General features: G+C 40.5%; 1 protein-coding gene across 2 annotated transcripts in view; it reads right to left on the reverse strand.

Moving 5' to 3' along the window:
• Positions 1-7,248: 7,248 nt before the first annotated feature.
• The window catches only part of lins1 (lines homolog 1), a 28,212-nt gene continuing 20,554 nt past the window's right edge, over positions 7,249-14,906 (reverse strand). The window contains exons 7-8 of one of the 2 annotated variants that reach the window (XM_028823361.2): positions 13,858-14,050; positions 7,249-8,354 (exon numbers count right to left, since the gene is read on the reverse strand). In XM_028823361.2, the coding sequence (XP_028679194.2) occupies positions 7,544-8,354; positions 13,858-14,050 (1,004 nt within the window). In that variant the 3' untranslated portion in view covers positions 7,249-7,543. The remainder of the gene's footprint in view (positions 8,355-13,857; positions 14,051-14,906) is intronic. The other variant, XM_051920430.1, reaches the window with a different exon arrangement.

Raw genomic sequence — 14,906 nt, forward strand, 5'->3', positions numbered from 1 at the left:
CCTCCATCCAGAATCCAGACACTCATCAGAGGCTATAGGAGGACAGCGTCTAGAGGCTGTTAGATTTATAAAGGAGGCTCAATTTAGTATTGATGTCATATCTCTGTTTGGGTGCCCAAATTTATGCACCTGTCTAATTTGGTTATGATGCATATTGCATATTTTCTGTTAATCCAATAAACTTAATGTCACTGCTGAAATCCTACTGTTTCCATAAGGCATGTCATATATTAAAAAGAAGTTGCTACTTTGAAAGCTCAGCCAATGATAAACAAAAATCCAAAGAATTAAGAGTTTGGGTTCCCAAACTTTCATATGACTGTATGCATATTGACATCTAAATCCGGGTCTATTTCTGTCCACGGGGCTGCACAGGTTGCAGTCATTAGCACTGATGTTTCCTAAATAGAAAAGATGCATGCAAAATTATGCTGGTCACAGTCCGTACATTTTGTCCCTTCTCCAATTTTCCACCCACATCCCAAAGACATGCATGTTAGGATGACTGGCAACTCTCAACCTGCCCAGCACTGGCATCTCCTGGCACCTAAACTGGATTATGCACGTCTGAGAGTGTAACATCAGAGGTATGTCACAAACATGGCACGTTCAGCTCTATAAACGGTAAGGCATTTCTGCACTCAACGGTACTTTCACATCATGTGATTTTTCGTTCTTATGGCTAACTTGACACCATATGAAGGAGTAGCAGTGCACCTTGTGATGGAATTGTGGCCCATTAGGGTTTGGATTGTGTCCTGCATCCAATACACATGTGCTTGGCTTCAAATTAGAAAAAACAGGAAAGGAAATAGACAGAATGAAAATATTTTTAAAAAACTGCATTCTGCAATACAACTTACAGCAGACAGTTTTATTCCAACTTACTAAAGAAGTAATGTGCCATATAGAAAATTGTGTAGAGTAAGCTGCACCTAGAAATGGAAGTGAATTCTATTTGAAAAAGGAAATCACTTTAAAGACACACACTCACATAAAGATAAGTGCTCCATCAAATTCACAGGTAATAAAATCTACTCTGAAAATTTCATCAGGAATCCACATCTGCATTTTACATTTTTTAGCATTGATAAAACTAAGCGCCCAATTGAAAACAAAGCAGGGTTTCCCATTTGCAGATTTATAAAGCTCGAGTATGAGCACAATGAACCATCACCTCCACAATTATTGGCACACGAGGAAAAGAGAAGGAATTAGGGCTATAAAGAAAATTACCATTTCATGAACCAATTACCTTAATCATGAACAGAAAAACGAGAAATCCAACCTTTAACTGATGTAAATTTATTCTGAGAAGAATAATCCCTGATCAAGAAATAATTACTTTTTAACAAAAGCACATGTGCCACAATTACTGGTAGCGCAAGATATTCTAATAAACAAAATGTAACTGAAGCTTTTTTTTTTTTTAATTTACACCACTGGTCAAAAGTTTTAGAACACTTCGGTTTTTCCAGTTTTTCTTCAAATGTAAAATCAGTTGAAATGCAATGAATGACCTAAAATGGTGAAAAGGTAAGCAGTTAACCACTAGAGATTTCAATTTAAAAGTTTAAGTTAGCAAAAACTGAAAAAAAAAAAAAGGAAATTGCAGAATATTACAAATGGGCCTTCTGCAAGGAACAACTAATAGGTGACAAAACCTACAGATGTTCAGCAGCAATTTAAGGAAATGACGCCCTGCAAGTTGCACAGGTGTCCCCACTTCTGTTGATTCATTAAAAACCTTCTATATGTCTTAAAGCAGAGTTGGAGCAGACCGTGTCACTACACCCTACTGGGACAATATTTCAGTGATAATGGCAAGAAAATAATAAATTTACAAATGAAATGAGACAAAAACATAATTATAGTATTACCCTTAGAAGTGCAGTCCTTACATTTAGAGAAATTGCAAAAAAAGTCCGAGTCCAGCAGTGTCCTACACCAGGGGTGTCGAACTCTGGGCCTGGAGGCTCGCAGTGGCTGCAGGTTTTCATTCTAACCCTTTACCTAATCAGTGACCAGTTTTCACTGCTAATGAACTTATTTTCCCTTCATTATTAATAGCCCTGTTTTTAAGGATTCAGTCATCTGAATTTATTCCTTTCTTCATTAAAGTATATCAGTCTTTATCTTTTTATCAGTATGCTGCTGCTGGAGTATGTGAATTTCCCCTTAGATAAATAGATAATTAATCCCATCATTAAATGGCAGCCAAACAGAAATGAGATGTGAAACGAGTCAACAGATGACCAGCTAAACTGAGATTTCAAACTCCAACCAATCCCTACATGAGAAGCTGATTCTTGCTGTTAATTAAACTCGTTCTTTAATTCCATGGCTTGTTGCTGCTCATATTCTGCCACAGCAGACATTTCCAAAACTGTTGATTTTTCTGTTTTTTCCAAGAGGGACCTGAGAGTTCGACCTTACCGAGACCATCACCTTTATTCTCAGAAATTGTGTGATTGGCACAGCTGGTCATGTGGCGGCTTGTTTTGTGTCTCATTATTGTTTGGCTGCTAATTACAGAAAAAAAGACAACTAAGGGGCCTGATTCATGCTAATTTAAACTAAGGCAAAAGAAGTTAATTAGCAGCAAAAACTGGTCACTAATGAAGAAGATGGTTAGAATGAAAACCTGCAGCCACTGCAGCCCTCCAGGACTGGAGTTTGACACCCGTGTCCTACACAATCCAAAGGCCATTAGAAACTGGATGAAACTCTGATAGGATGAGATCTGGCAGAGCCAGAGTCACAAGCCACACCAGGAGGCAAGTTTCTGAGGGTCACCACCTTGCGTGATCACAGGCGCCTCACAGCACAACAAGGCAGGTCGACAAAAGCAAAGTGTCAGTGTGTACCGTAAAGAGGAGACTTTGTGCTGCAGGTTTGACAGGGCGAGTGGCAGGAAGAGAGCCATTCCTTAAAGGACACAACAGGGCCTTGAAATAGCGGCTGTGGACCCCTGCAGGGTGGAGGAAAGTCTTATAGACCGATGAATCCAAATTTGAAATCCTCAGTTCATCACGCAGGGTGTTTGTATGTACGCCATCAAGTTAGTGACAGGATGGTTCAACTGTCAAACATGGAGGAGGAGATGTGATAGTCTGGGATTCTTTTGCTGGAGGCCGAGATGGTGACTTGCATTCTGAATCAAAATGGCTACCACAGTTTGGCTGTTTTATCAGCAAAAGGTGGCCACTTCGATAAATCAAACAATTTTAATTAAATTTTGTACACTTAATGATTCACTAACTTATTATTTGCCTTTGTTTATTTGTTCTATGCCTTGATTTCATGAAACATTAAGACATTAAACTAAGTGCAAATCCATAAAAAGGTGTTCTAAAGCATTTGACCAATAGTGTACATCTTACTTTAACTTCATCAGACTGTATGGGAACTTCTAAGTAATAACCCAGGACATCCTGCATCACTCAGGAGTAAAAATGAGGTGTCCCAGAGGCCAAATTCCCTTAAACATTCATCGACATGGGAAAGCGAAGAGACACATGTAATTCAAATGAGGAAAAAGTGTGCTTACCTTCAGAAGTCAGAAAATGGGTATAAATAAATAGCTACTCACCTGAACATTCCCATCTCTAAACTGTTAGGGTGAATTGAATTAAAATGTTCAAATCAACTGGGACTGTTATCAACATGCCTGGAAGAAGACCCAAGCTTATTTTGCCTCACGTACAGTGAGCAGGATGGTAAGAGAGATTATTATTACAAATTACAGAATAATACATACATAATAATATTATAACAAAAACAATCTTAATACATAATTCGCCTGCCTCCTCACTCACTCACTCACGTCCGTTCGAAGCCGAATGCGCAGTCGCCTTCTGCGCAGCTGCCTGAAAAACCTTACGAGACCGACATCCAACCCCAACATCGCGGCAGGCGGCGGATTTACGGCCGCAAAAATTGAAAGAGAAAGGTGACTTCAATTAAAGCTCTAGAGGCCTGAAAGGCGATTTCGACTACAGCTCGAGGCCTAATTACGCATTCTGATTCAATTACGCCTTCATTCAATACACCTATATCAGGTTTGTGATGCTTATACTTATTACTATTCCATATTGTACTGGAACATTCATCATTCAATATTATACTATAGGCCTAGAAAATTCATCAACTAATAGTACAAGCCTGTACAGTAATGAGTAAAGCGGACTACAATCATTACAAAACAACTTCTTTGTTACTTATCATTTGTTCTTCATACACTGCTGACACAAACTCGTGCCCGTTTCACCTTACATTGTCGAAACGGGCTCTTTGTTCTTTAATTATGTATTACTAGACAAAGTGGCATCTTAGGGTCACCAAGTCTCCAAAACTACCATCAGATGTCACCTCCATGCACAGATTACACGGAAGGCATGCCAGGACAAAAGCCTTTCCTGTCGTTTAACCAGAAACATAAGCAAGCAGCTGGGAGTTTACTGGAACTTTGATGGAACCATATAATACAGTTTGGTGTAAAAAGAACATCTATACCAAAAAGAACCTGATCACCACTGCCAAGTATGGTGGACGTTCTTCCTCCAAAAGGTCCTGGGAATCTGGTTAGGTAGGGCACATGGCATCATGGACTCCATGAAATACCAGGAGATTTTAAATTTAAACTTGACTGTCACTGCCAAGAAACTAAAATGGGGCCGTTGTTCCATCTTCCAATGAGTCAATTATTAAAAAATAATGACCAAATCAACACAAACATGGCTAGAGGAACACAAAATCAAGCCGTCTCAGTCCCCAGTATGGGCGAAGTGGTGGCTCTGAGGCTAGGGATCTGCACTGGTAATCGGAAGGTTGCCAGTTCAAATCATGTAAACGCTAGAAGTGACTACGCCGTTGGGCCCCTGAGCAAGGCCCTTAACGTGCAATGGCTCCATCCTGGGTATGACGTTAATCTGCATCCAACCCTGCATGTAGGCCTTTCCAACCTGCAGGGAATAACCAGGAGGTTAGTGTCAGAATTGGCTACTCCAACCACCATTAAAAACCTCTCATTGGTTTAATTCCATCTGAACTAGTGTGGTGCTGAGGTGTCACCCGCTGAATGACTGCACTCGGGTACTAATCTGGGATCCTGAGTTGCTTTGTCATGTGGTGAGTGCGGCCATGCGCTGTATCAATGCCTGCTCCTAACCTCTCTGACTCTCTCAGTCCCCGGACCATAAACCTCACTGAAAACCTGTGGGGTGAGTAGAGGAGAAGAGTAAACAAAAGAAGCCCCTAGGACCCTTGATGCTCTGGAGAGATTTGGTTAAGAAGAATGGTCTCAATTTCCCAGCTCTATACTCACAAACTGGATCAGTTGTTATAGAAGGTCATTTTATTAGCAAATGGAGGGTTTATAAAGTATTAAATGGAGGGGTTTCAATAATCAGGGCATTTAGGATTTTGGGAGGAAAAAAAAAAATAATAATAATCGAAGGAGGAATTATTTTCTCAAAATAACTTCAGTTAACCCCTTGTAGGGGATTGTCGTAAAATCGTTTCAAACCTGAATGCAGCCAAGGTGGCGTATGTTTCCCGCCAATGCCGGTCGATGCGTATTCAATACGTACCAAGGCTCGTATTGGAAGCACTGGTCACGCCATCTAGCAGTCACAGTGGAAACTACATCCACCTGATGGAAGTGAAGTGTTGGTGTGGCGGTGCATGTGGATTTTTGGCTGCTAATTTTGAGAAATTCTTCAAATTTGAGGAAAGTTGTGCTAAGATAAAAATACGTAGCAGCTTTTCTGCTCTATTCAGATGAACAAATTGCCCCTTAATTTAGCACCTGCTTGACAGCAAAAACACAAATTTCACTTTTTTATATACAGTAATCCCTCGCTATATCGCGCTTCGCCTTTCGCGGCTTCACTCCATCGCGGATTTTATATGTAAGCATATTTAAATATATATCGCAGATTTTTCGCTGCTTCGCGGGTTTCTGAGGACAATGGGTCTTTTAATTTCTGGTACATGCTTCCTCAGTTGGTTTGCCCAGTTGATTTCATACAAGGGACGCTATTGGCAGATGGCTGAGAAGCTACCCAATTTACTTTTCTCTCTCTCTCTTGCGCTGACTATCTGTGATCCTGACGTAGGGGGTGTGAGCAGGGGGGCTGTTCGCACACCTAGACGATACGGACGCTCGTCTGAAAATGCTAAAAGATTATCTTCACGTTGCTACCTTCTGTGTGCAGCTTTTAAGTATGCTGCACGGTGCTTTGCATACTTAAAAGCTCAAAGGGCACGTATTGATTTTTTTATCTGTCTCTCCCTCTCTCTCTGCTCCTGACGGAGGGGGTGTGAGCTGCCGCCTTCAACAGCTTTGTGCCGTGGGTGCTTCGCATACTTACAAGCCAAACAGCCCTATTGATTTGTTTGCTTTACTCTCCGTTTCCTTTGAAGAGGAAGATATGTTTGCATTCTTTTAATTGTGAGACAGAATTGTCATCTCTGTCTTGTCATGGAGCACAGTTTAAACTTTTGAAAAAGAGACAAATGTTTGCTTGCAGTGTTTGAATAACGTTCCTGTCTCTCTACAACCTCCTGTGTTTCTGCGCAAATCTGTGACCCAAGCATGATATATAAACATATGGTTTCTACTTCGCGGATTTTCTTATTTCGTGGGTGGCTCTGGAACGCAACCCCCGCGATGGAGGAGGGATTACTGTATAACTAAATAAATTTAGGCAACAAGGGGTTAAAGGCTGAATTTATCTCATTGTTTTCAGTGTAAGATTAAAGTAATTTACGAAAAGGTGATGATTTTTTTTTTTATATAAACCTTTGTACTCATCTTTCCCAAGTGTGCCAATACTTGTGGAGGGGACTGCATGTTCACCCACTCAGTTGAACAACATATTTTACTTTTTATTCACCAACAGCAGAAGGCAAGCCTAACGGTTATAAAGACACCAGTAGTGCTGTGGCTGGGGTTCCTGTCTTGTAGTTCCAGGAGACTTGCTTTGAATTCTGGCCCGGTTGCTCTGATTTACCAGTCAAAATACCATACAAATCTTCAGAATAGGAGATAAAACTTGAGCAGCATGAGAAAATCCATGCAAATACGTGGAGAATGTGCAAAATGCACAAAAGGAGTACCTGGAATCCAGGCCTATACATGGGAAGCAGCTTTGGTAAGCACTACCAAATCCCTATACACCCACAAAATAAAATAAAAATAGAAAAACAAACTACCTTTACTTATATGCTCCAGTGCCAATAATTAACTAAAGCGGAATGAATGGAGAACAGTACAATGGAAGTGGGTCACACATGAACCTAAGTAAACAGTTAGGTGTAAAGTCCTGCAGTTGCGCAGCCCTTCACCAATGTGGCCTCTAAGCCAGCACTCAAAAGGTCCCTGAAAAGACAATTTACTTCCATAATATTAATGGAACAGAGTCACTACAAGAAAGTTTCAACTGAAAAAAGTGCCGAGAGTAGAACACCTTTTACATTCCTTAAAATCCATTACCAGTTGAATACCATAGGTACCCCTCCTCCCCAACCCCCGTGTAATTTACGATTCACTCTTACTCTGAATTAAGCCAGTTAGTGTTTCAATTTGCAACAGCAGTTTTAGGAGTGCACTTGGGTTATAGGGAAAGAGATTTTTTCTCTGTAGTCTTATTATAGCTTCTCTGAGCTCTACTAGACACCGGATGGATTTGTAGAAAGTACTTCTCTGCTTTGCACAACTATGAGACATTTTCACCTCACTCGAGGAGGAGGGCAGACATTCCCTTTGATCGGTTTCTTCCACTAGCTGACATGTTGTCCTGTTGTCGTTTCCATGATTGTGTCGTTCAGTGCTTTCTAAACATTCAAAATCTATATCAGACTCATCGGAGCTTTCATAGTCAACCAGAGGAAAAGTCAAGGGTTTCACATTTTCACAACTTGGATATTCTTGACTGCTAAATTTCTTAGGACTGAGATGTTCAAAAGATTTCGCTCCAGGGAAGCTCTGAATTAAAGGAAATGCTGTTTCATTCTGCTCCGGTTGCTTAACCCGGAATCCCAAGTTAATTGGACTCGTAGTTGCTTTCTTATCATGACAAGAAATCAGAGGCAAAGTGTTGCTGTATTTCTCACATGGTACGTTATCACAGAAACAACAAGTGTTATAAAATTCTTGACATTCTCCTTTGAGTAGCTTTAAATACATGATGAAGTACTCCAAAAAGCACGTCTCGGCGGAAATCAAGAAGTCGAGGAGAACAGCGTGATCAAACGAGACAGCCCTCAGGAAAAGGACGAAGAGGCAGTGTGGGTTGCAGCCATAATCATGATTAGGCTGAAGGAAACTCTTAGGATGACTGTCGTTTACTCTGCAAAAATAAAAAAAATAAAAAAAACAAAAACAACAAAAAAACAAACAAAAAATTAGCACACACAAAAAAAAATACAACTTGACAGTTTACTGTTACTCAAAAGCAACATAAAATGACGTTTAGTTCTACAGTTCGGTCCATAAATATTTGGACAGAGACAACTTTTTTCTAATTTTGGTTCTGTACATTACCACAATGAATTTGAAATTAAACAACTCAGATGAAGTTGAAGTGCAGACTTTCAGCTTTAATTCAGTGAGGTGAACAAAACGATTGCATAAAAATGTGAGGCAACTAAAGCATTTTTTGAACGCAATCCCTTCTTCATTTCAGGGGCTCAAAAGTAATTGGACAATTGACTCAAAGGCTATTTCATGGCCAGGTGTGGTCAAGTCCGTTGTTATGTCATTATCAATTAAGCAGATAAAAGGCCTGGAGTTGATTTGAGGTGTGGTGCTTGCATATGGAAGATTTTGCTGTGAACAGACAACATGTGGTCAAAGGAGCTCTCCATGCAGGTGAAAGAAGCCATCCTTAAGCTGCGAAAACAGAAAAAACCCATCCGAGAAATTGCTACAATATTACAAGTGGCAAAATCTACAGTTTGGTACATCCTGAGAAAGAAAGAAAGCACTGGTGAACTCAGCAACGCAAAAAGCCCTGGACGTCCACGGAAGACAACAGTGGTGGATGATCGCAGAATCATTTCCATGGTGAAGAGAAACCCCTTCACAACAGCCCACCAAGTGAACAATACTCTCCAGGGGGTAGGCATATCGATATCCAAGTCTACCTTAAAGAGAAGACTGCATGAAAGTAAATACAGAGGGTGCACTGCAAGGTTCAAGCCACTCTTAAGCCTCAAGAATAGAAAGGCTAGATTGGACTTTGCTAAAGAACATCTAAAAAGCCAGCACAGTTCTGGAAAAACATTCTTTGGACAGATGAAACCAAGATCAACCTCTACCAGAATGATGGCAAGAAAAAAGTATGGAGAAGGCATGGAACAGCTCATTATCCAAAGCATAGCACATCATCTGTAAAACACGGTGGAGGCAGTGTGACGACTGGGGCGTGCTTGGCTGCCAGTGGCAATGGGACACTAGTGTTTATTGATGAGGTGACACAGGACAGAAGCAGCCGAATAAATTCTGAGGTGTTCAGACACATACTGTCTGCTCAAATCCAGCTAAATACAGCAGTCAAATTGATTCATGATACAGATGGACAATGACCCAAAGCATAGAGCCAAAGCAACCCAGGAGTTTATTAAAGCAAAAGTGGAAAATTCTTGAATGGCCAAGTCAGTCACCTGATCTTAACCCAATTGAGCAGGCATTTCACTTGTTGAAGACTAAACTTCAGACAGAAAGGCCCACAAATAAACAGCAACTGAAAGTCGCTGCAGTAAAGGCCTGGCAGAGCATTAAAAAGGAGGAAACCCAACATCTGGTGATGTCCAGGAGTTCAAGACTTCAGGCTGTCATTGCCAGCAAAGGGTTTTCAACCAAGTATTAGAAATGCACATTTCATTTCCAGTTATTTAATTTGTCCAATTACTTTTGAGCCCCTGAAATGAAGGGATTGTGTTCAAAAAATGCTTTAGTTGCCTCACATTTTTATGCAATCGTTTTGTTCACTCCACTGAATTAAAGCTGAAAGTCTGCACTTCGACTGCATCGGAGTTGTTTCATTTCAAATTCATTGTGGTAATGTATAGAACCAAAATTAGAAAAAAGTTGTCTCTGTCCAAATATTTATGGACCTAACTGTATACAGCAATTTTCAAAGAGGTTTTATTTCTGTTAAAGGCATTTCAAATCATTACTTCTCAGTATAGGAGTAGTCTGAACTCCTTTTTGTTTTTTGGACAAGTCATAGGGCTGCTACCTTCACTTCCTCATCATGTGCAAAGTGCAAAGCTCTCCCAGTTGGAGCAAAAGTTCCTACGTTGTTACTCTTCAGTCAATTAAAATGCTGGCCCTCGATGACCCGTCCTGGGGCTATGGACTTCTAGAATACTTGGCTTTTACCTGTTCTTTGCAGTTTTTACTTTTCTTCTACTCTGTTAAAATACAACAAGGGCCGCACTAGTTGTTCAGGGCTAGTGTGACCACCTCAAAAGGTCCAGAATCCTGGGTTTAATTCTGCACATTCTTCACAGGCCTGTGCTGGCTTTATTAGGTTATTCTTCTTTCCTGCCACACCTCAAAAGGTACACAAGTTATATTGATTGGCAAATCTAAATTAGCCTTGTGGGTGGGTGGGACTGGTATGTGTACGCCCTGCAATGGACTGACACTCTGCCCAGGGTTGGCCCCCACCTCACACCCAATGCTGTTCAGACTCCTGTGACTCCACAACTATAAATGAGCATATTCATAATGACAAAAGGAAAACAGGACAAAAAGTAACCTAATCTTTTAAAACTTTAATGCGACACAAAATAAACACCAACTGAAGGATTATAAAAGACGTTTACAATTAAAAGAGAGATCTAAGGTTAATAAAAGCAGTAATTTCACAAAGGTTAATCTGTTTATGTGTATACAATATAAATTGCCAGCAAGTTCTGCTCAGCTATCTACACGATAATATAAACTATATTAGGGGAAAAAAAAACAAATGTTATTTGATATGCTTGATCAAAATCATCCAAGTTATGGCAAAGAAGTTACTTTGATACTTTATACCTTTTGCCAATTCAGTCCTAACACAACCAGGCTGTGCTTCAACTGAAAGAAACGCCTGTTATCAGCACACCTGGGTACTTGTAAAGTCATCGCTAGAAAAAGACAGTGCAAAAAATGTTTAGTATAATTTCATAAATAAATAAAAGGTAACGTTCCACTTCCGGTTAGTGGAAATAGCCCAAAAGTTGATAGAAATCTACACAGTATTTAGGTACAAAACAAAGTTTGGTTGACCTAAGTGAAGCGTACTCAAGATATCATGTTTACGCACACACACTTCCAAAAATAGTATTTTCAGACTCAGGGAGGTCTAAAGTGTCAAGATTCATAAAAATCTCAATATCAAAATATTTGGACAACTACAATCCATCCATCCATTTTCCAACCCGCTGAATCCGAACACAGGGTCACGGGGGTCTGCTGGAGCCAATCCCAGCCAACACAGGGCACAAGGCAGGAAACAATCCTGGGCAGGGTGCCAACCCACCGCAGGACACACACAAACACACCCACACACCAAGCACACACTAGGGCCAATTTAGAATCGCCAATCCACCTAACCTGCATGTCTTTGGACTGTGGGAGGAAACCGGAGCGCCCGGAGGAAACCCACACAGACACGGGGAGAACATGCAAACTCCACGCAGGGAGGACCTGGGAATCGAACCCAGGTCCCCAGATCTCCCAACTGCGAGGCAGCAGCGCTACCCACTGCGCCACCGTGCCGCCCGACAACTACAATACTTTCCCTATATTTTGTATACAAGAAAGTGAAAAACCCTATAAAATGTTGTTCTGTATTCTGACCTATGTCTCTGACATATCCAAATAAAGCAGATATATTTTTAATAATTAAAAAACATGAAGTATGAATAAAGTAACATTCCATTTTTAAACCTGTTCAGTTCGGCTTAAGAATGCTGGTGACCAGAACCTAATATTGCAGGATTGAAAATTAATACCTTTTTAAAAATCACAGAACTCACAATCACGCAGGACTGAGAGTCAGCAGTTCACAGAATATGCACATTTGAGATGTGGGAGGAAAGCTGGAGTGCCAGTCAAGAAAGTCCAAGTAGACTCCCTGAAAACATACAAACTCTACACATGAACCAATTGAGTGCCAGTTTCCTCTGTAGGAGTGAGGTAACAGTATTACTCATGGTGTCACCCTTGAGAATAAAATAGGACGCAATGTGGTGGATGGCTGGGGCTCATGCCCAGTCGGGATTCCTGGAAGATGGAAGGTCCGGGACAGGAGCAGCACCTCCCCTAACACGAGAAGGCAGCCACCCTGGTGGGTGCTGGGGCCATGGGAACAGAGCTTGGAAGCTCAACCTTGTGGGGACACGTGGCCACCGCCAGGGGGCGCCTGGAGGATGGCTCAGAAGCCATGGCATGCAGCACTTCCGCCACACCAGGAAGCAGGTACACTTCCGAGTGCCAACGCAGTACTTCCACCACGCCAGGAAGTGCTGCAGGAAGGTCATCAGGGAGCACCTGGAACACATCCGGGTGCATTATAAAAGGGGCCACTTCACTCCATTTCAGGGAGCCGGAGTCGGGCGGAAGAGGACGAAGCTTGCGAGGAGGAGTGGAGGCGGCAATAGAGAGAAGAAGAGAAAGGACTGAGTTATATCTGTGGCGATTTGTGCACGGTGTATGAAGTGCAAAAGGACTGTACTGTGCTGAAGAAGAAAATAAAAAGCGTGAACTTGTGTAAGTGTGCCTCTTGTGTCTGTCTGTGCCGGGTTAAGCGCTGGTTTAGCGCCATCTACTGTCACAGCAAAAACAAAGACTGTATTAATATAGTAGGTGTACACAGGCACTGGAGAATATTTCATGACGTTAAAATTTAACATCACAAAAAGTACTGAGTAAGTGCACAAATACTTAACTAAAATACCCTTTAATATGAGAGCCATACACCTTTAAGTCATTTTCTAATCAAATGTTTTTACAGTTACTCTCTCAGTCTCAGTATACGCCTCTTACCATCAATATGAATCAGATTAGGAGTGTTAGCCACCATTTACAAATCATTGAGGCGGGTTACAATTGAAGACGTGAGTTCCAAAATCTGCTAATTACACCTTTTGGTAAAATTTAGTGAATACGTGATTGTGACTTTCCATGCAGTTGGTCATGCCCCAAAAATATGTTTGAGCTTCAAAACCTGCTAATTGCAACAATGTAGCGCTATAGTTTTAGGGATTTAGTTTCAAAATCTGCTTATGGACCCAGATTTTCCTATTTATCTCCAAAATTTATCTTTTGTACTTAAATGATTTTGGAACTGAGCTCTTCAATTTGCTTTGTAAAGTGTTTGTGTTTTTCATAGTGATCAACGTAAATCTACTATATAATAAAAAGACAAAAAGGTCTGTGTGTCCAGTCCCTCCAAGCAATCCGATTGGTCAGTTTGGCTTTGGTGATGTGATAATTGAGGAAGTGAGAGTGGAAGATGCACCAGGTGGAATAAAAGACGTATAAGGCCTTCAAAGATGGAGAAAGGAGGTGAGAAAGGTGCCTCAAAAATAATGACCAAGTCTGAAAAGCAGGATTTAATGGAAACATGTTCAAAAAAGGGAGCACCGGATAAGAGATATTCACACATGCAAATACAGAGGAAAGGTGCTGAAGGTACACAAACAATATTTCCTCTCTTTTGCTGTAACTAATTTATCGGTCTTTTACCAATACTGCATCTAGTATAACGTTTAATTATTTAAGAGGCTGTCATGAAGGGAAACATGCATCAAGACCACCCCCTAATAATAACTAAAAAAAAAAAAAAATGAACATACCTTCTAAAATGTAAATATATGGCCAGTAAAGAATTGGCCGCTTCGATCATATCATCATCCTGCTCCATAAATACCACCGATACCCAGGCACAGCTGTGGTGAAGCAGTTGAGGAGGAAGGTGCTTCATCACAAACTTTAGGAGGTGACTCAAATGTTGACACGAATCAACCGTATCCACTGCAATCAAAAGACCTGCAATGAAGAGCATATTTACCATTCCCATCACGTTACTTAGATGATGCTTTCACTCAGACAAGGACACAACATAATCACTTCTCTATTTCTGCAACTGGAGCTTTCAAAGCTGAATTTACTCTGTCAGGGTCAACACAGTGAGTGTGTGCATATGAGAGAGAGAGAGAGAGAGAGTTGGCTGCAATGAAATTTACTTAATACAACAAACTGACAGTTATTTGTTCTAACTGAATTTAAACCAATCATAATATTTGTGCATTGGATATTTCATTGAATTAAAAAATTCAACAAAAACCCACAAACCATATTAACTTCAATAAAACTCCTACAAGAATAAAAATATTGTGTGGTCATCATCTTTGGGAAAAAAGAAACAAACAGACTACTCTCAGACACAAGCGAACAGGTAAATCTTTAACACGGCTACCCTCTAGTGGTCACTTAAGGCATAACAGATCACAAGAAAAACGGGGGGAAAAAAAAAATATATCGTACACACAATGACAATTCTTTGCTTATATTGGGTGAAAAATTACATATTTGGGTTAATAGGAGTTCAACATAGAGTACATATAAAGAGTTCCACTTAGATTTATACTGTATATAAATAAAAATGTGTCTTCTTTATTCCTGTATTTAAGTATACCGTCAAGTACATGAACTTAGGGAACATCTTCAGGGCTCCAGCTAGGTTAGCAATACCACTCAAGAGTTGATGCAGAGTTTTGCAGAAGCAACACTACCCACTGTGCCACAATGCAATATTGAAAACCTCTGCCTAATACTTAAGAGAAACAAGAAATATAATGTAAAGAGGCCAACAGAATAATGGTAGGTTTTAAATGCTAGGCAT

This window comes from Erpetoichthys calabaricus, chromosome 17, assembly GCF_900747795.2.
Source record: "Erpetoichthys calabaricus chromosome 17, fErpCal1.3, whole genome shotgun sequence".
NCBI classification, from domain to species: Eukaryota; Metazoa; Chordata; class Cladistia; order Polypteriformes; family Polypteridae; genus Erpetoichthys; species Erpetoichthys calabaricus.